The sequence below is a fragment of the Dermacentor variabilis genome, chromosome 3 (assembly GCF_050947875.1).
Source record: "Dermacentor variabilis isolate Ectoservices chromosome 3, ASM5094787v1, whole genome shotgun sequence".
Classification (NCBI taxonomy): Eukaryota; Metazoa; Arthropoda; class Arachnida; order Ixodida; family Ixodidae; genus Dermacentor; species Dermacentor variabilis.
In genome coordinates this window covers 230,499,051-230,521,202 of record NC_134570.1, presented here as the reverse complement: position 1 = coordinate 230,521,202, position 22,152 = coordinate 230,499,051, and the positions used below count along the sequence as shown (strand labels likewise).

General features: G+C 47.6%; 1 protein-coding gene across 12 annotated transcripts in view; it reads left to right on the top strand.

Moving 5' to 3' along the window:
- The window catches only part of car (vacuolar protein sorting-associated protein 33A), a 240,063-nt gene that overhangs the window by 196,303 nt on the left and 21,608 nt on the right, over window positions 1-22,152 (top strand). For 11 of the 12 annotated variants that reach the window (XM_075686939.1, XM_075686940.1, XM_075686935.1 and 8 more), the window contains 2 exons: window positions 20,373-20,507; window positions 20,961-21,132. In XM_075686939.1, coding sequence (XP_075543054.1) covers window positions 20,373-20,507; window positions 20,961-21,132 — 307 coding nt within the window. The remainder of the gene's footprint in view (window positions 1-20,372; window positions 20,508-20,960; window positions 21,133-22,152) is intronic. The other variant, XR_012826926.1, reaches the window with a different exon arrangement.

The window sequence follows — 22,152 nt, the reverse complement described above, 5'->3', positions numbered from 1 at the left end:
CCAAAGACTTCAAAAATTATAGACCGATCGGCTTACTGTCCGTTGCCATGCAAAGTATTTACTAAGGTAATCGCAAATAGAATCAGGAACACCTTAAACTTCTGTCAACCAAAGCAGCAGGCAGGATTTTGTAAAGGCTACTCAACAATAGACCATATTCACACTATCAATCATGTGATAGGGAAATGTGCGGAATATAACCAACCCTTATATATAGCTTTCATTGCTTACGAGAAAGCATTTGATTCTGTCGAAACCTCAGCAGTCATGGAGGCATTACGGAATCAGGGTGTAGACGAGCCGTATGTAAAAATACTGAAAGATATCTGTAGCGGCTTTACAGCCACCATATTCCTCCATAAGCAAAGCAACAAAATCCCAATAAGGAAAGGCGTCAGGCAGGGAGATGCGATCTCTCCAGTGCTATTCACAGCGTGTTTACAGGAGGTATTCAGAGACCTGGATTGGGAAGAATTGCGGATAAAAGTTGATGGAGAATACCTTAGCAACTTGCAATTCGCTGATGATATTGCCTTGCTTAGTAACTCACGAAACCAATTGCAATGCATGCTCACTGACCTGGAGAGGCAAAGCAGATGAGTGGGTCTAAAAATTAATCTGCAGAAAACTAAAGTAATGTTTAACAGTCTCGGAAGAGAACAGCAATTTACAATAGGTAGCGAGGAACTGGAAGTGCTAAGGGAATAGATCTACTTAGGGCAGGTAGTGACTGCGGATCCGGATCATGAGACGGAAATAATCAGAAGAAAAAGAATGGGCTGGGGTGCATTTGGCAGGCATTCTCAGATCATGAACAGCAGGTTGCCATTATCCCTCAAGAGTAAAGTGTATAATAGCTGTGTCTTACCAGTATTCACCTACGGGGCAGAAACCTGGAGGCTTACAAAAAGGGTTCTACTCAAATTGAAGACGACGCAACGAGCCATGGAAAGAAGAATGATGGGTGTAACGCTGAGGGATAAGAAAAGTGCAGATTGGGTGAGGGAACAAACGCGAGTTAATGACATCTTAGTTGAAATCAAGAAAAAAAAATGGGCATGGGCAGGACATGTAATGAGGAGGGAAGATAACCGATGGTCATTAAGAGTTACGGACTGGATTCCAAGGGAAGGGAAGCGTAGCGTCGAGGAGATGGAGAGCGGGACTGGCACCGCAGGAGTGTCGTGGACTGCTGGCTCACCAAGTACTCGATAATAGCTCGGGGATGCTCACCATCACAAAGCATTAGCAAAACATCTTTAATCTTGTCAGCGAAAGAAATGGCATTGCTGCATAAAGGGTAGATTGCAAGGCAGGTACATCGCGTGCGTATGTTGGCTGTCCGGAGTTTGTATCTGATCATCGATGTATGACCGGGTGCATGCGTGCCCAGTTTTGTACATATAAGTTGACTTCTTACTTCATATAAATCAGTTGTAAGTTCAGCGCCGTGTTTGTCTCCTCCTCTTTCTGGTCCTGTCATCTAGCACTGTTTGAATTTTATTGTTACCATGGAACACCAACTCGCCCAATCCGCTGCCCTTCTGCATATCACAGGGTCGATGTGCGTCTGGGCAAAACCAAGGACGGCCCATCTGTTGGTATGTGCACTCGCAGTATAGGTGAGCTGCTTTACCACAATGGTAGCAGAGTGGCCGACTGTCTCGAGTGCGCCAAACTCTGGATTTCTGCATATTTAGACTTGGGCTTGCGGAGGGCTGGAAAAGTACCGAGGGCTCGAGAAGTGCTGTGCCGTCTGTTGCGTGGGTGGGCGGGACAGATAGCCGACTGCTGGCATAGGAGATCTTAAGGCTTTGGCGTACATCAGGAGAGAGGCTGCGACTGGTGGCGCGACCAGCACTTGTACCTGCTGCCTGACCTCTTCGCGAACTACATCACTTACAGCAGTTGCGTGCCATTGAGGAGAACTTGTACCAGCTGCCTGATCTCTTCACAAACTACATCACTTAAAGCAGTCACATGGCATTGAGGAGACATTGCATGAACTTGTTGCAGATCCTCACGTACAAGGCTGCTCACAAGCTCCTTTAGGGTCATCAGATCAGGGGTGGCCATGGACAACAAGAGAGATGTGAAGTTTCTTGGGCGCTTGTACTGTGACGACTGCTGCCATAGCATACGCTCCATCGTTGTTGCATCGTTGAGGAATTCAGCTACAGTACCTGGTGGGTTGCGCACTAGACCTGCAAACAACTGCTCCTTCACACCCCACATCAACAAATGTACTTTATTCATTCCAGGAACAGTGTGCTGGAACAGCTGCGACATGTCCTCAACAAACACGGTGACACTCTCATTTGGTCTTTGGTTCCTGGAATTGAGAACATGTTCTGCTTGCTCCTTCCCATCTGGACTTACGTAGGTATTGTGCAGCTGGCTACAAAATTCTTGCCAGGTCGCCAAACTAGCTTCATGGTTTTCAAACCAGATGCGCGCCAAATCCTCGAGGGCTAAGTAGACATACCGGCGCTTCCGGTGGTTGTCCTTCATTGATGCTGGTAACTCGATTGTAGTGGTCCAGCCAGTACTCAAAATCCTTGAACGCGTCACCGTGAGACGACCTTGGGGTTCGTGACATGTTAAAAATCCATGGAATGGGCGGAGTGGCGGTCTCTTTAGTTTGGTTACATGTTGAACTGGTTGTCATGGTTGTACACTTTACTGAGAGAGGGTCCAGTTCTGGTGGTAGTCCTAGTTGTCGCCGGCTGCGCCAAAGGTCAGCGTCAAAGGTGTCGCAATCTATGTTGGGGGCTTCCCTGGTGGTCACAGTGCAGGGAACAGTTTACCCCGCACGTCCGCCAGTTACGTTACTATATATATATATTGCTACACGCATGTGGTATTTGATTGTTTGAAGAACTATTAAATTTAATCTAATAGAAGCAGGCAGTTCCCATTTGACACCTTCGCTGAGAGTGCGTCTTCGTCGTCGTTGGCCTCAGCATCTGCAGAAGAGGCGAACCCACTATGCAGCCAACTGTTATGCTCGTGGTAACATGTTTAGGGAAGGCCTACCATCAAATCCTTGTCAAGCCAGCGGACATCCCAAAGAGTACAATTGCGACACCATTTGGGCTTTTCGAGTACGTCCGCATGCCATTCAGGCTGAGAAACCCTGCTCAGACGTTCCATAGTTTTATCGATGTCACCTGGGGACTCCCCTTTGTCTTTGCATACCTCAATGACCTCCTGATGGCTAGCGCTTCCCCTCAAACAGCATAGCAACCATTTGGGCCTGGTATTTTCTTGGCTTTATAAGCATGGCCTTCTCATCAACCCCGCAAAGTGTGTCTTCGGTGTCCATGACATTGAGTTCCTGGGACACTGCGTGACTTCCAAAGGAATCAGACAGTTGGAAAAGAAACTTCAAGCCTTGCATGAGTTTTCTCAACCAATGTCACTGCGGAAGTTCCATGAGTTCCTTGGGCTGCTCAACTTTCACCACCGTTTTCTTCCTAACATCGCCCGAATTGTTATACCACTGACCAAGTTTCTCAAAACAAGTAAAGCTCTGTCCACTCTGTCCTGGATGTCCAATGGTGAAGAGTCCTTCCAAGCTGCCAAAAATGCATTGGCAGGTGCTACCCTGCTGGTGCACCCTCTACATGTTGTGCCAGTGCGTCTTATCATCGGTGCATCTAGTGCGGCTGTCAGCACTGTTTTGCCAAACAACAGTTCCAGCGCAACTCCTGGTGCCCACTCGTTGTTTTCTCCCAGAAGCTGAAGCCTACAGAAATTCTCTACAGCACGTTCGGTCACAAGGTGGGCGTTAGGAATTTCCGACACCTGCTGGAAGGAACAAGCTTTCACGTTCTCACGGATCATAAGCTTTTAACGTTTGCTTTTCTCGGTGATCACTACACTTATACTGCATGAGAGATACAGCGTCTCAATTTCATTTCCGAGTTCACCGTGGACATACGATACAATAAAGGCGCAGTCAGCACAGCTGCAGATGCCTTCTCCCATATCGATGCAGTATCCACAGTCACACTGGACTTCTGAAAAATTGCCATGGCACAGCGTTCAGGTGTCGAGCTTTGGAATATCCAGTCCTGTGCACCAATTCCAGTCCTCTGCTAAGTCATTAGCACTGTCTGACGTGCCCCTTCTGTTTTCTTCACGCACTATCACTTGTGATGTGTCAAGGGGTCAAGCATGCCCACTCGTTCCATTCAGACTACGCCGTCAAGTATTTGACAAACTACATGGCACATTAAGGGAAAATGATGGAAATGACACATGGCACAAATCATCCTGGAGCTCGGGCCACCCAGCGTTTAATTGCTTCCCGCTTTGTGTGGCCGAATGTGAATTCAGACGTGTGCTGCTGGGCTTGCAAATGCCTTCATTGTCCACCCTCCAAGACAACACCACATGAAGTCACCAATTGATTCCTTTCGTCCACCTGGCGCCCGTTTGGATCACATCAACATTGTTGGCCCACTGCCACCATCCCGAAGTGCTTGCTATGTACTCACTTGTGTGAACCGTTATACCCACTGGCCTGAAGCATTTTCTCTCACTGACATAACGGCACTTACAGTGGCTTCCGCTTTTGTCAGCGGCTGGATCTCGTGCTTCGGATGCCCCAGAGTTGCTACGACCATCACAGCCAACAGTTTGAATGTAATCACTTCCGCGAACTCATGTGCTTGCTTAGCGTCCACCATATCTATACTACTGCGCATCACTCATCAGCAAATGGAATGGTTGAACACCTTCACGCTCAACTTAAAGCCGCCTTGGTGACCAGCCAGGCTCACTCTTCTTGGGCTGAAGACCTTCCTCTTGTCCTGCTAGGCGTGCACTCCTCTTTCAAGGAAGACCTCGACTACGCGGCTGCGGAGCTGGTCTGTGGCACAAAGTTGTGGTTGCCTGGTGAATTTTTCACACCAGCTACTGTTGCCATGCCCGATCCAGCCAGCTGTGTTCAGTAGCTCCGCTTCCTATTTGCACGCTTGCGATAGACCTAGTAGAGTTGCATCCTCTAGAAATGTATTTGTCAGCAAAGACATGCCCACAGCGAGCCACGTTTTCATGTGGTGTGTAGGCACCTGACCATCTCTTACGCCTCCCTATGACAGCCTTTCGAAGGTACTCAAGTGGACAGAAAAAACTGTTACCATTGACCTCAATGGATTTGAAGAAGTCGTGGCAATAGACAGGGTCAAACCACCTAGTGACCTCAAGCCTACATAGTGACCTCGCCATCGTTATCCATTTTCATCGACTTTACAACCGCTGAAATGATGGGTCTACCCGATTGCCCGATATCAAAGGCTGTTTCTTGGGCACCGCTGCACTGCTGCTCTTCTCCTAAAATGGGGGGAGCCCTCTAGCAGCTACCGTCATCTTTCTCAGCCTCAAGATCCCTTTTGGCTTCCTCAAGATTAGACAAAAAAAGGAAAAAGAATAACAGAGAGCTACCTCTACTCCTGCTATTGGTCCAAACCTTTCTCAGGTCTTTCGCTGGCTTACTCGCTCATTGTTGTAGTGGACCTAACCTCGGTCCCGATACAAGGTATACATTGGGCAGTGAATGTCAGTATAGTCAGAATGCAAGGCATCGAGCATATTGTACCTAGGTTCGCCAACTCTAAAGTGGACGAAGTTGGGGCAGTGCCAGGAGCCACTAGACTATGTGCCACAATATTGCTCAATTTTTTAAAATCCTACCGTGCCGCAGTTTACGACAAGAAAGGTGTAATAGTTGCTTGGCTAACTTGCCAACCAATGCAGATATAAGTACTATGACCATTAAGGCCTAGAACCATGATGGAAAAGAAACGGCCTTTATGTTTATGATAATGCAGCAGAGGAAAAAAGAGAAGAACATGTAATCAAGCTAGCTTTCAAGCATCATAAGAAAGAAATCTGTTTGAGTGATAGTCCTTCAGTAGCAAAAAGGTTAAGTCAGGACATTTCACCATTCTGACTAAATCAAGCTGGGATGCCGGACATTTATTTACAGTTACACCTCAATATAATGAACTTCAGTATAACATAATTCTCAATATAACAAAGTATTTAACTTCTTATCCATAGAACACCATATATTTAAAACCTCAATATAATGAAGTGTGTTTATACACGATTTCAATATAAAGAAAATTTTTTGCCTCCGCAAAGGAATACAGAGACAATAAATGGGAACTTCCATGGACGCAGATGGTCAAATAATTGAATTACAAGTGGCTGCTTGCTAATACACATCCCAAATCGTGCGACTGAGGACTGAGAGCGACCTTCAAGAGTGGGTCAACGCGGTAAGGATCCATGTTCTTCCTCCCTCTCAAGGGTATGGCTGTTACTTCCTTACTCGGGCATCCGACATGCGCCGCCAGAGACGATCTCCGCAAGTGAAGTGTACTGCCCCTAGGAATAGCAGTGATAGGTTCGCTAGAGGCTTCGGATGGATGGAAGCAGGCACAGATGGAACTTTATTACAATTCACATTTAGAACTTCTTACATAAGGCACACATAGAAATGCAAGATGGAACTGGAACACATAGGACAAGCCTATATTGGCAGAGCCCATGGTGCATAGCACTGCAAGTTGAGTCCAGGACACATGGTCGGGGCAATGGGGCCATGTTTTCTATGCCTTGGCACCCAACCCCAAACATTTACAGTCCAATCGCCGCCGAGTAGTTTCGAGTATGGTTTGCCAGTACACCAATCCTGTACAAGGATCGTTGTGTGAGTGGTCCACTGGCTATTCAAGCATTGGGCCTCTTGCACATCCCCTTTCTTTGCCTCAGTTTCAGGTGTTTGCTCCTCTCCCAACAAAAAATATATTAAAAAAAACGCAACAGGGGAGAGGGTTACAAATGCATAGCAGTTGTACCCTGCACAAAGCTACAGAGCCCAACACAATGGGCACAATAAAATACTGATAAACAGGCAGCACCTGCAAGCAGGGGCGTAGCCAGGGAAGGGGGGGGGGGGGGGGAGTGCTGTCAATGCACCATACTGTCGTGCTGTCAATGCACCGCTGATCAAAGCAACCCCCGGCGCCGGAGATCATTCTGGATTTTGTCTAGAACGTCTTTTTCATGCTCGTAAAGACATTTCACCACGAAAATTGCAAACTCGGGCTGGATTTTGTGGCAACGCCCATGCACCGGGAGTCACATAACGCAAGCAGCCCCATCCGAGCACAAAGTTTCAATGGCGCTTTGATGACAAATGGGCTCACCGCGACATCTTATGGAGGCCATGGAATCTACGGAGCGCATGGATATCAATTCCGAAATTTTATGGGTATAAATCTCATAAACTTTTGATGTGAAAGGCGCATTGACATTTCCAAAGTAGTGCTTTAGATTTTCAATTGCGGAACTTTGTAGGTCTAATGCTGTTATAAACATCTGACGCCAAGGGTGCATTGACTTTTCTAAAGTCTTGCAGTGGAACATACAACGAGACAAGCCAAATCAACACACTATTAGACAAGTTGACAAAGCACGTAGCGAGGTCCAATGAGACGAAGCGTTGTGGTGGTTCATTTGTGCCGTCATGTCACATAAAAAAATATCAAATTTTTTTTTTCACCTACGCCAAAGCATCCATGTTAAGACACTAAAGCCAGCCAAGGTAACTACGTTCTTATTTATTTTTCCTACTTTGACTTTTATTCGCGAGGACACATTGAGCGTCCTCAATTTTTTAGGTTTTGCTACCCTACCCACGGGTTGCCATAGCCCGCCAGAGCGTATATGTTTTTCTTGTGTTGCCCTGACTACTGCGCGGTGCACTATGGTGCATGTTCAGTTTGCTTTGGCCGAGTGGATTTTCACCTGGCAGAGTTTTATACACTTTCTGGCTAGCAGACGAGAAAAAGAAACAATGGTCACTCGCCGCCATCACTGTGGGGACTCAATGGATGGCACCGCATTCGCTTGAAAGCAACCTCTCCAGAAAGTCTTGGCTCGCTCGTGTAGGATACCGAGCAGTACGCGTATGGTTCTCTGTGGACCAAGTGTCACACATTTTTTTCGGTATTCCTTCGGTAGCCACATTAAGTGTGCAAAGTAGGCATTCAATTGTGGCCAACATATTTTCCTTGGGGTTTTTCAATTTCGGGGCCCCCGCCCCACAAAAGAAAAAAAAAATACATTTTGCGGCACGGCGAATTGTTGCATGGTTAAAGTTTGATTTTGTTACTTCTTCCTTTGCGGAAAGTAATGGGCCATGGGACGCTTCAGTTGCCGGATACTCTTATTATATTATTGCGATAGCAATTATATGGACACTCCAGGTGCATTCCAGCCGTCACCGTCGCCCTCATGTTTCGTATAAAGTCCAGGGCCGATAACATCGTGACCGCATGCCGCATGCTGTATGTGCGAGTGAAAGCGTAGGGAGGGGGATGGGGGGCTGGAATGGGTGAGACTACGATGGTGGTTCAGTCTTGTGTGCGCAAAAGAGAAAAGCGAGGAGCAAGCTAGTCATCTTCCGTCGCGCACGATACATTGGGGGAAGTGGATGGAATGGGGGCGGTATCTAGGATTCTGTGACTGTGATTGTGCAACATGTTCATTTGCTTCGTTTGATGCATTATACACCGTGTCTTTTTCTTAGATACGTGCATTTATTGGAGACTTATACATATTGTTACGGTGAAGAGAAGGAAGAAGTTGGATTGGACAAGAGGAAGACGAAGTCTGGCAGTTGCCTGAACGCCATTAACCTCAGTTGTAAATATACATTATTTTACACTCGTGGGCCTGCTTTCTTCCTGCAACATTTTGGTGGAAGGTGCAGGGTACAATCACGGAACTTCGCAACGGACATCATCTACCTGCCGCCACAATGGCAAATCAACCGACACAAGCGACAACGCCTCAGCAGCCCGTGCCAACGGTCATCCTCACTCATCCGCTGGACCCAGGGACATTTTGTGGCACGGACAACGCCGACGTCGAGGACTGGCTTACAATGTACGAGCGAGGGTGCTACAACAACAGGTGGGATCCAACAATGATGCTAGCAAACGTGATATTTTATCTAGCAGGAACTGCGAAGCAATGGTACGACACACATGAAGCTGACCTAACGAGCTGGGATGTCTGCAAAGAAAAAATGCGAGACCTGTTTGGCAGACCTGTTGGTCGTCAGCTGGCAGCAAAAAAAGAACTTGCGTGCCGCGCTCGGACGTCCACAGAATCCTATGTCGTACATACAGGATGTGCTGGCCCTCTGTCGCAAGGCTGATGACAGCATGACTGAGGCAGACAAGATTGGTCACATACTGAAAGGTATTGCAGACGATGCCTTCAATCTCCTGATGTGTAAGGATTGTGCCACTGTGGATGCAATTGTAAAGGAGTGCCGGCGCTTCGAACAAGCGAAGGGCCGCCGCATCACTCAAACTTTCGACCGATTGCCCAATACCGCCGTGACATCTTCTTGCGAAGACCCGCCGCGGTTCGTTCAGCCCGCAGGACCGGAAGATATCACGCGCATCGTTTGCCGTGAGCTTGAGAATATGGCTCCAGCTCCAGTTCATCCTGACTGTCGGGAAAGCGTGCCCGCTATCTCCCTTATACAAGCGGTTGTTCGGGAGGAAATAGCAAGTTTGGGCATTCCATCTCTCTGCTCGGTCCGCCATACAAACACCTACCAGATTTCTCTGGCCGCTCGCTCCCAGACGCAAAGCTTTCCGCCACCCCGTTGCAACCCAGCTGACTGGCGCACAGTGGATGATAAACCCATCTGTTTTAATTGCTCCGGTATTGGACACACCGCCCGTCATTACCGCAACCATTGGTCGTCGCCTCCTCGGTGGTTGTCTCCGAGTCACTACCGCCAAGTACCAGACAATCGTACTTTCTCGCCCTATACGCCGACTAGGAACATCAACGCCGACAGTGCTCCATCAAGATCCAGCCGCTCCCCGTCTCCGCAAGGTCGTAGGTCCCGTTCGCCTCTCGTTCACCGCTCTTTGTCCCCTACTGCAACCGGTTGCTTCGCTTCAGGAAACTAGGCGGTGCAGCTCCCGGAGGTGAAGCTGCAACTCCGACCCGGCCCACAAATCCTCTGTTGAGCCTGCCTACATGTGGAAACCTATTGGGCATTGAAGTTGATGGCGTTCCTGTTAGATCTCTCGTCGATACAGGAGCACAGCTTTGAGTTATAAGCGCTGCTGTCCGCCGAAGGCTCAAAAAGGTTCTGACACCCGCCATACCGGGCATTGTGCGAGTCGCCGATGGGAGTACTTCACCTGTCCTTGGGATGTGCACAGCACGTGTGGACATTGGGGGCCATTATACCGTTGTTCTATTTATTGTCCTCGAACACTGTCCGCACGACCTAATTCTCGGCCTCGACTTCCTTTCGAAACACCCTGCCCAAATTGACTTCTATGCAGCTGTTTTACAGTTGGATCTGCCGCTTCCTGCCGACGCAATAACTTGTGCTTCACACCGCTTATGTTCTGCTGAGTTTGCAAGGCTGTCTCCACAGGCGGCTACAAATGTCATCCTGACGCCCTGTCCTCCCGTACCTGATGGCGAGTACGTCGTGTCGCCGCTTACTGACGTGACTTTGTCGTGCAATATTGCCCTGCCGAGCACCTTAATCCGGATCCGTGAAAACTGCACTCGCGTGCCCATCCTCAATTTTGGATTTTTGTCGCATGTGCTGCCACACGGTATCGCCATAGCGCATATCACTCCTTTGGAAGAATTTGAAGTTTCTTCTTTGACCTCTGAATCCTTCCTCAGTACCAACGGACCACTGTCACCCACTCCTCCGTACTCGACGCCTACGGACGATGTTGCTAAGATGATCGCCCCTGACCTTCCTTCCGAGCATACAGCAGCTCTTCGTCCCCTCCTGTCATCTTATCGGGACATCTTTGATTTGGACGACCGTCCACTTGGCCAGACATCTGATGTCACGCATCGCATCAACACCGGTGACGCCAGCCCCATTCATAGGCGGCCATATCGTGTCTCCGCAACAGAAAGGGCCATCATACAGAACGAGGTAGACAGGATGATGGACAAGGACATCATTGAACCTTCCAGTAGCCCGTGGGCATCACCGGTTGTCTTAGTAATGAAAAAAGACAACTCGTGGCGCTTCTGCGTTGACTACCGTCACCTCAACAGGGTAACAAAGAAGGATGTTTATCCCCTGCCTCGCATTGATGATGCTCTTGACTGCCTTCACGGATCCCAATACTTTTCATCAGTTGACCTCCGCTCCGGCTATTGGCAGATTAGCGTCGATAAGATGGACCGCGAGAAAACTGCCTTCGTCACACCGGACGGTCTGTACCAATTTGAAGTCATGCTCTTTGGATTATGCAATGCGCCAGCTACATTCGAACGCATGATGGACTCTCTCTTGCGCGGCTTGAAGTGGTCTACATGCCTCTGTTACCTCGATGATGTGATTGTGTTTTCGCCGAACTTTGAGAGCCATCTGCGGCGCCTCACAACCATACTCTCCGTGTTTCGCAGGGCTGGCCTTCAGCTAAACTCCTCCAAGCGCCATTTCGGTCGCCGTGAAATTAACATGCTCGGCCATCTCATAAACGCCGCCGGAATCCAACCTGATCCACAGAAAGTTCACGCCGTGCGAAATTTTCCTGTACCTTGTTCAACAAACGATGTCCGTAGTTTTCTGGGCTTATGCTCTTATTTCTGGCGATTTGTGAAAAATTTTGCCGACATCACTCACCCTCTCACTGAGCTTCTTAAGAAAGGAGTCTCTTTCTCTTGGGGACCACTGCAGGAAAAAGCGCTCTCTACCCTGATTGAGCGGCTTACAACTTCCCCAATTCTGTCACACTTTGACCCTTCTACGTCCACTGAAGTATGAGCTGACGCGAGTCGTCATGGCATCGGCGCTGTCCTCGCTCAGCGTCAACAGGGCCAAGACCGTGTCATCGCTTACGCTAGCCGCCACCTTTCCACGCCCGAGCGAAATTACTCCATTACTGAGAGAGAATGTCTCGCGCTCGTACGGGCAGTCACGAAATTTCAGCTGTACCTTTTTGGTTGGAGCTTCTGCGTCGCAACCGATCATCACGCCCTCTGCTGGCTCTCCTCCTTGAAGGACCCAACTGGACGACTTGCACGTTGGGCCTTGCGTCTACAAAAATATACATTTTCTATTATGTATAAGTCAGGGCGCCTGCATTAAGACGCTGACTGCCTGTCCCGCAATCCCGTGGATCAACCGGACGATACCGATGCAGACTCAGACATCAGTGTTCTATCCCTCTCCGGCTTCCTCCATATTGGCGACGAGCAGCGCAAAGATCCTGTTCTTCGCACACTTATGGAACGCCTAAGCTCCTCGCCCAATGACCCGTCCCTCCGGATGTTCACCTTGCGCGATGGAACTTTATACCGTCGTAGCATTCGTCCAGAAGGCCCAGAGCTCCTTCTAGTCGTTCCCAAGCACCTTCGACTAGCCATGCTCCAGCAACTTCACGACGCTCCTACTGCTGGACATCTGGGCATCACTCGTACATGTGACCACCTGCGGCGACGCTTCTTCTGGCCCGGCATTTATCGCTCTGTGCGCCGTTATGTCGCTTCTTGCGACCTGTGTCGGCGTCAGAAGACGCCTGCTATACCTCCCACTGGTTTGCTACAACCAATTGATATCCCTACAGAGCCCTTCTTCCGTGTGGGTCTAGACCTCCTTGGCCCCTTTCCAATTTCCATCAAAGGAAACAAATGGATTGCAGTAGCAACCGATTATGCCACGAGATATGCCATCGCACGAGCGCTACCAACCAGCTGCGCTACAGATGTCGCCAACTTCTTACTATACGACATCATCCTGCACCACGGCGCCCCTCACCAGTTGCTGACGGATCGCGGCCGCTACTTTTTATCAAAGGTTGTCTATGATCTGCTCCGCTCCTGTTCTACAGAACACCAGATTGCTACCGCGTACCACCCTCAAACTAACGGCCTCACCGAGCGACTCAACGGCACGCTAACTGAAATGCTGGCCATGTACGTTTCCGACGATCACCACGACTGGGATGTTGCTTTACCATACAGCACTTTCGCATACAACTCGTCCCGTCACAACACTGCCGGATTTTCACCATTTTACCTGTTGTATGGCCGCGACCCCACCTTGCCCTTTGACACGTTGCTACCTTCCGCAGTACAATCACCCAGCACTGGTTATGCTCGCGATGCTATTGACTTAGCCGCCCTGGCCCAAGAAGTTGCCCGTCATCGCCTCACAGTCTCGCAAGCTTCTCAAAAGCGACGCTACGACCTTCGGCACCGAGACTCTCATTTTTCACCTTGTTCCCTTGTCCTTCTCTGGACGCCTTCACGTCGCGTCGGCTTGTCGGAAAAACTACTTTCCCGTTATTCTGGTTCGTACCAGATCTTACGCCAACTGTCCGATGTGACATACCAGATCGCTCCAGTCGGTCAGCCTTCAGTGCCTCCCAACGTCACCAGCGATGTTGTTCACGTCGCCAGGCTGAAGCCCTATGTCCCCCCTTAAGTGAAGGTCTGTAACTTGCACCGGGATGGAGCTACTCCGCCGGGAGGGTGATGTTACGGTAAAGGGAAGGAAGAAGTTGGATTGGACTAGAGGAAGACGAAGTCTGGCAGTTGCCTGAACGCCATTAACCTCAGTTGTAAATATACATTGTTTTACACTCGTGGGCCTGCTTTCTTCCTGCAACAGTATATTTAAATATCTTGTTGGAAGATTTTGTGTATACGTGCAGTGAACTTTGTTTCCAGTGACACTTTTTTGCCCTTTATCAAGCTCTATCTTTGCATTTGTATATCCCATTGTATCTTTGCATTTCTAATGTACGAGGGCAAGTCAAATGAAAGTGAGCCTACCCACCCCATGCAATAATAGTTCCGTTCATTATCTGCGAGGCATGTGCGTAGAAGAGAGGGATGTCTCATTTACAAAAGTGACATGCAGGTGTGAGGATAAAGTTTCTGTAATACTCTCATACATTCGGTTCAACATGGTTGCGTGACATATTGGAAACTGCAAAAGTTGAACAGCGTGGTGCCATGAAGTTTTTGACAGCTGAAGGTATTTCGCAATAAGAAATTTGTTGCCGTATGGCTGCCGTACACGTTGAACATTGCATTTTATTGGCCACTGAGAAGCGTTGGAACAAACGGTTCAAAGGAGGATGTGAAAGTTGCAAAGAGTGATTTCACAATTGCTTCTGCCACTGTCGGGCCTGAATTGCCCGTGCTGTGGCTTTCTGTGTTGTCCTCATCACTGTCATTAGGCGACACTTCGGCAACAACAGAGGCAACAATGGCGAAAAGTCGAACCTCGTAGCCAACATCTCTTCGCGGTCACAGCAGCACTGCCAAGCAACTTCTTCGCATTCCAAATGCCACACATCGTAGTCAATGGTGGATCCCTGTCGTGTGCTAGTGCCAACTTCTTCGTGCCAACTTCGATAGCACGATGTGCAATTTTTCTATGCTGAGCACCGAGTGCTTTTTATCTGAGCTTTGGCATGCCGCAAGTCCTAGCTTGCATGACGTCACAACGCTCTCTGGCATGGCCATATGGCACGGCGCAGAAATGATGTTAATATTGATGTGGCTTCGTGCGCAAAAGCACAGGGTGCTTGGAGGCTGCTCTGAGCTCTGAGGCTTGTTGTTCTGTCGGGCTGCCCGATGGGGATGACGCACCGTTGTGATTGTGCGATGAAAAGTGCGAACACTACATTTAACTGATACGTACGTACGCAATAAGCTGGTACGGTTTATGCGGATAAAAAATGCATTATGTTTAATGGCTGCCGAGTCGGGGATTTGACTTTACTACATTTAAAACGAAACTACTGTTTAAGCGGGCATGGTTTAACGAGGTTTTACTGTAGTAATTGTGGGTCAGCGTCAACGAAAGCTGTCAATGCGACATTTTAGGCTTGGTTACTCTTGTCAAGTAAACACTGGCTCTGAAATGGGTTCCTACATTGGTCAATTGGCCACAGTCTCGGAAAGAGGTTCCCACAATGGGCATGGTGTGCGCAGTGCATGGTGAATAGGGCGTTTACGCATTACGCATTCTGTGCAGTCCCTGTGATAGTCACCCCTCGCTGACAACTATTGTGCTTCGCTCATCAAGCAAGGCTCGTTGGCTTCATACCATATTTACACTATTGTAAGTCAACCTATTTTTTAAAATGTGAAAATCTGAAGTAGGGGAGTCAACTTACAATCAAAACCACAACATGGCACTGCCAAAAAGACGAGACCAACAAGATATTGGTACACCATAGTATCAGGGGAGCTACAACATAGTTACAATTTTATGTTTGCTCTCTGGCCCTACCCGTAGCTTTTCACTATCCCGTGCATTTGTTCACTTTTCAGAAGTATTTCTCAGCATTTTTGAGAGTTTTACAGTGCATACAACTCTCATGGGGGGGTGTCGATAGTTGATGGAAGAGCAGACACTGCTCACGTGTTTCTCTTTCCCTGTAGCTCTTAGTTTGACCCGTTCGACTTGACTGCCGGCTATGAGCTACTTCCATGCTTCCTCAGTCGGCATGTGTGCTCCAGGCCCACTAAACACGCAAGTTGAGTCCACTGTAAGTTGAGTCCAAGTTAAGAACGCTGCTGTCAACGAGCGTTCACAGCAGCGTTCAAGAGGGCTGCCATCCTTTACGCTGAAGAAAGGAATCACTGCACAGCGGGCCACAAGTTCGATGCTTCTGAACTGGTGGTGCAAGAGTGGTGACTGCAGCGAAGCAAAATTTTCACCTATGACGGCAAGTGAAGAATTTCCCATGGGCTGAAGTCCGCCGGACACTTTCCGGAGCTGTAGGCCAAGCTTGCAGCATACGCCAATGAAATGCGTGATCGGTCCCTGCCCGTGAAGTGTGACGTGGTCATGAAACAAGCCTGGATCTTTGCCTTTTAAGGACCTGCTCCGATGCGAGTACAACAAGTGGCTGGTGGCAGAAGACCACGAACTTACGCCAACTGGACCTGTCAAAAGAGCCTCCCTGATAGCTGGGTGTGGTTGGGTGCATTCGGCGTGGGCTGCTGTTCCACAAGATGTTGTGGTGCAGTCATTTGCCAAATGTGGGATTTCGCTGGGCGACGACGTGCTGTGAGATCGTAGCAGCGATGACGATGGCAGCACTAGTGAGGACAATGAGACAAGTGAAGACGAGTAGTCCAGTGACCATGCCAGCTACCAATAAAATTTCGTTATCAAATGTGCCCTCGGGAATGCTCTTCCTTTCTTTTTCCCCTGTCACACGCGATATGGGCGGGGTCAACTTACTTTCGAGTCGACTTGCAATCATGTAAATACGGTACCGCTAGCGATCTCTTTACCCTTTCATTGCAACCGTTCCCTTTAAAGGGACCAAAAGGGAGGATAATGCCGATTTCAAGGTTCCCGAGCTAAAATTAAAGAAATAACCTGTGCTTCTTCAGCAGCAGGCTTACAAGCATCATGTTCCGAGTCCAAATGCGATAAGATCCTATTGCGCCCCGCGCACTGTATGCTTTTAGTGCAAATGGAAGCTTGCGAGATTGATCCAAGAAGAATGGTGGCGTGGTGAGCGCCGTGGTGGAAAGAGGGAGGGGAAAGGTAGGCTGTTGCACGTCTCCTCTCTTAGCGCGGCCTAGGCTGCTATCGGCATGGCTGAGTGCACGCACAATGTGTGCATCCTGTTTTAGAGGCAATCTGCCACATGTGCAAAGAGTGGGAATGCGAGGTGTGGCAATATGTGCACTGTGTTTCCACGTGTTCAGTACTGCAGGTTGCTTAATCTCGTGTTTTCAGAGACATGTTGAAGCAGGAGGCAGACGAAGCTTTTGCTCCCTGCTGCCAGCGCTTTTCATGATAGCATCGTCCTACTGTGGGTGACGCTATCAGCTACGGGGACGGAGTGGACGCAAAAGTGTGTCTGGCTTCACTTCGTACCACTGATGTAAAGATATCAACACGACACAAAACTGTATCTTTCATTGGTAACTCTCAAATTCCACAAAATTATTTTCTTTTCTTATTCAAACTTGATTTTCTTGATTGCCTGATAAAATGAAAAATTTTGCAGCCCCTTCCGTGTAAGAAAAAAATCTATTGCCGACTATTTACTCGCATAAAGAATTGCATTTCAATACAATGAAATGTTGATAAAAGGAAGCAAATTGGCAATTTTGCTGACTTTGTTAAATCGAGGTTTAACCGTATTTACATATTTAACTACCCTAAAGGCCCTAGAGGACATTACGTAGGCGGAGAGGAGCAATACAAGATCACTGTGTCATGCAAAGGAACACCTGAACAATGGATAAAGACAGAGAGAACAATACAGAGATTTCAATTCCATAAAAGGTAAGTACAGTATTATAAAGAAAGCCTAATGAGACATTTAACATCTTATTCATAATTAAAATAGGTGCAACGAGAGAAAATTTTATACAGATCTAGAGGAGCATAAATAACGAAACGCACAAAAAAAAATTATATATGAAAGAAAAGCAGTCATCTTAATCCCGGAAATGGCAAGTACAGTATTATAACATGAAAGTCCACCAACACATTCAAATGTACACAAGTAAAACAGCAGGAAAAAAGCTGTTACACAATGAAAAATTCGGTGGAACCCATATCACGGTACCACTACCGCTGTTAAACCCACCCCTTATGTAATACTCCCTCTGGGGGTCTTTAAGGACAATAAACTGAACTGAACTGAACGATAACTGCCAACAGTAATGTGTTTAGCATTTGATCAATATGGTGACAAAATGTATATTGCCATCACCGAAATGAGTTACATATGAGGCGTGTACTGCAGCGTGACTGCTCTTTCATGATTCCCCAAGAACACTCAGCACCATCTAGGATCACTGCTGCAAAGGCTATGTGTGGTCTCTGAAATGCATGGTACACCGGTGTGTACGAGCGCTGTGAAACACATCATGCAGTAACCAGGCTCCTCTACCGCGCTTCGAATGGATGGATGGGTGCTATGAGCACCCACTTTAAAATGGGGCGGTGGTTTGTGCCACCAACCTCTTGCTCTATTTTGCCTAATGTCCTACCTATCTATTTTTAAAAAAAGATTTCACCAGGAATTCCCAGCATCAAACTTTCTGAACCACTATTGGTAACCTTGCTTTTGTACGCCTCTGTTATTTGTAGTCCCCCTACTTTTCTGTCCCTGAACTGCCAGTTGCCTTTTAGTAATCTCTATTGTGGACGTGTTTACTTCCCCCCTGCTATCTCTGAAACCAGGGGCTTCAGGGAGGCCAGCTGAGCCTAAACCGACAGCTGAGTAGATATCTAAACATTCTAACAAAAACATGTTCCATCGTTTCCCTAGCTTTACTGCAGCAAGCACAAGCTTCTTGTTATTTGGTGTATCCTGCTTTGTAACGACACATTGTAAGGCGACCTGATCTCACTTGAAAAGTAGAGAGCTTCCCTTTGACTTATCATTAATTGTTTCTTTCCTGATTTCGTTTTTACCTCTTAGCCAGTGGCTTATAGCAGGTTGTTGTAGCAGGTCATTTGTTGTGCCATGAACAGCACAGACATTATCCCTAATTTCGTGGATGCCACTAAAGTTCTGTTTAGTTCTACTAAGTGGCGCTCTTATGTTTGTGATGTCCTTTTTGATTTCCATTAGGCTAGCTGTGGTATTCTCGAATTTTACCTCATTGTCATCAATGAACTGTCTGAGAAGGATAAGAACATCTTCAGCCCTAAGTCCAGGGTTGACCTCAGCTTCACCAGCAGAGAGGAGGAGCAAGGCAAAGCCCAAGGAATTTGATACGAGAGAAGGGTCTCAGCAAAGGGGCATAGATGACATTTATATGGTCAGCACTTGAACTTTGGGATCATGAGTAAGGGCAAAATGTGCTAATACAAGCACAGTACGTGCCAGGATCAGTGCCCGTGGCACAGGTTACATTTACATTACCCAGTTTGTTCAAATAGCCAGAGGGAATCAGCCCAACAGCAGGGCAGTCCCGCTATATTCAGGGTGCTTGGCAACCCAATGTAACATCATGCTGAGTAACTTACCACACCAGATTGTTTAGCAATGAAAAGACTGGTAATTGTCTGATTTTCTTAACAGCCTTTAAATAGTGCCTAAGCAGATGATGCTTGCACCTGGGAGCTAGCAAATATGATGCATATTCAAGACCATGGCCTCTGAGATAATCAGCAGGTTGAGGGGGCGCTCCCTAATCTTAGAAGTCTTGCTGCGAAGCCATAGTGGTTCTCAACGTCCTGTGTTCTGCATCATTTCGAGTGAGCAGTAATGGTGGTGTCCTTTCTTATTTTTCAGCTTCTTTAGCAAAAGTGTGTATGTTTGTGAGCTTTTCATGGCACATTCATTTGTATTTCGAATGCAAGATTTTGCAGAGAGAGTGCCTATACCTAAGTCGCCTAAAACTAGGCTTTTTATGTGTTCAAAAATTTCGTTGCAGTTGGCCATCAGTTTAAGAGTGCACCAAACAGAAGTCGCGAGTACAAGTTCTTGTGCTGCACTTTTTGCCAGTGCAACACCTTACTTGTATAGTAATTGTGTGGGAGGATCAGAATGCTTGCTTGTTATGCTCATTCATTTGTGGCAGAAAGGAGTCGTCTTGAATGCAGAAAGCTGAGAAAATGCATTGATGCTTGCCTGCACTGCTGGCTTGACAGTCGCATGGAGCTGGTGTCATGGTGAAGTGGGTAATAAAACTCAAAACTTTGCAAAAATGCCACCACTGGTGATCATACTCATGCGAATGTGCTAACATGAAAATGGCTGCTCTAACCTATGGACAGTTGTACGACACACACCCATGAAAGTTGCATGGGGTTCGTCGTGTGCCTGATGCAGGCTCAGAGAGCAATCGCATCTGTGCACCTATCATGCTTATGTGGAAGGAATAACTTGTGCTGTCTGAGACTTGAAGAATCGGAGTTGCTAGTGTTGAATTGGAGTCGCAAATTGGAAGCTTCCCTCCACCATTTGTGCATGTTGGAAGAAATGGATGAATGGTACCGAGAAGAAAGGAGGGTCGACAGGGAACATCAAAATAGGATAAATATGAAGAACAAGTTGGCTGAGTGAAAATGGCTTGCTGAGTAAGATTTGCATAAGTGTTCAAAGATGAGCCATGCAGTGATGAGCCGGCAGCAGAGATCTCAGTCATTGCAAAGTGAGGCTCAGATCTCCGCAAATATTTTCTGGAAGGTCATGATATTGTTGTCCCTTTATTTTTTTTCTTTGCCCTCTTTCTCTTGAAGATACTTGGTTCCAATTTCACTTAGGGGCTTTCTTCTTTATTGTGACTGCTATGTGCACAATCTCATGTGAGTTTATACATGGTTGATTGTGCAGACGTATGGCTACCGGCAGCTGCTGTGGTTGCTTCGACTGGAGAAAGCTGGTCTGCTGCAGGCGCAGGAGCACAAGAACCACTTCTCTACACTGCGCAAGACGCTCAAGCTCAATGTTGAAGATGTCAGCGAGCAGGTGCGGCATTCTCTGCCGAGGTGGCACATGCACTCTCTTCAATATTGCAGTAACTGGCATTCTGTTGTTGACCACACCACAATGTGGCAGCCACATTCCAACGGGATTGGAACTAGTATGCAGAGGCTTCAGTGTGTGAAGCCTTTCACTACCATCATCCATCACGGGTCTAGCACAGCTTTCTTGAAACATTAAAATCAATCTGGTGTTCATTTCACAGTGCCTACAGTGAGTCCCAATGATGCAATTTCTGTAAATACAGATTTCGAGATGATGTGGATTCACAAAATTCTTCAGCCAGATGCAGCCTATACTACTATGTTAAGAATTTCTGGTGATATTGGGTGCTCTTCTGCACTATTACAGGATAATTAAGCTGGCAATGGTAATGAGATTGGTAAAGAAGTAATATTTGAGGTGTTACTGTCGTGGTCTTGTGTGCCTGTGTTCCAGGTTCCCAATGACCTGTCGTACGTGTACAGTGGCTATGCACCGCTGAGCGTACGGCTGGCCCAGTTTCTGGCACTGCCCGGCTGGCGTGCCATCTCGGAGGCCCTGACCCTGTTGCCGGGGCCAACACTCACTGACCTGCAGCAGCGCCCCCCTGCTGGGCGTATGCCCCGGCGTGCGTACTTGACACACACTCCTATACATCGATGCTTGCCCAATTGCTACAATTATCATGCCTTCACAGCAATAATTCTAAAAAAAAATTACTCTGGAATTTTATGTGCCATAACTACAACATCTGATTAAGAAGCACACTGTAGTGGGGAATTCCGGGTTATTTCAAAGCGCCTTAGTTGCCTTAAAGTGCCCCTTTATCTGTGTACATGAGAGTGTTTGCATTTTGCACCTCATTAAAATGTGGCCACCGTAGCCGGGATAGAAGTCGCAACCGCAAGCTCAGGGGGTCTGTGCCATAGCCACTAAGCTACCATGGCGAGCACCTTCACGTCATTCTGTGTGTGGTATCTGCATAAGTCTACTGCAGCCATGAATATTAGTACCCACTATGGTGGCTTAGTGGCTGTGGTGTTCTGCTGTTGATCATAAGTTGACGGGCTTGATTAGTATCAGCCACATTGCCGTGGGCGTCAAATGAAAAAATGCTCGTATGGCTAGCATTGGGTCTGTGTTAAGGGCAAAGCTGAATTATTGCCCTTCTGAAATACTCAAAACAGCACTGTGAGAGGAAGCTTATTTAATCTGAAAATTCTCAGCAGCAAAGGATGGGTGGTGAATTTCCACACTACCGTAAGAACCTGCGTATAATACGAACCCGCATATAGTATGAAGTGAAATTTTTGGGATACGAAATAGAAAAAAAAGTTTTATCCGTGTATAATACGAGTTGGGAAAACTTGAGGAAAACAATTATTTAAATTGCACTGCGTGCTTCAATCACTGTCTTCCTCGGCTGTGCTCTCTTTGGATAATTCTTTGTCAGACATATCTTCCCAGAGGTACTCATCCTCTGGGCCATTGAATGCGTTCAAGATGCCGCACTTCTTGAATGCGCGACGCACAAAGTCCTCTGGTATGCTGGTCCATGTGTCCACAATCCACTTGTATAGCACGACTGGCGAAGCCCGCTTCAACCGCCCGGTCGACGTCATTGCAGGCTCACCTGAGCGCATCTATT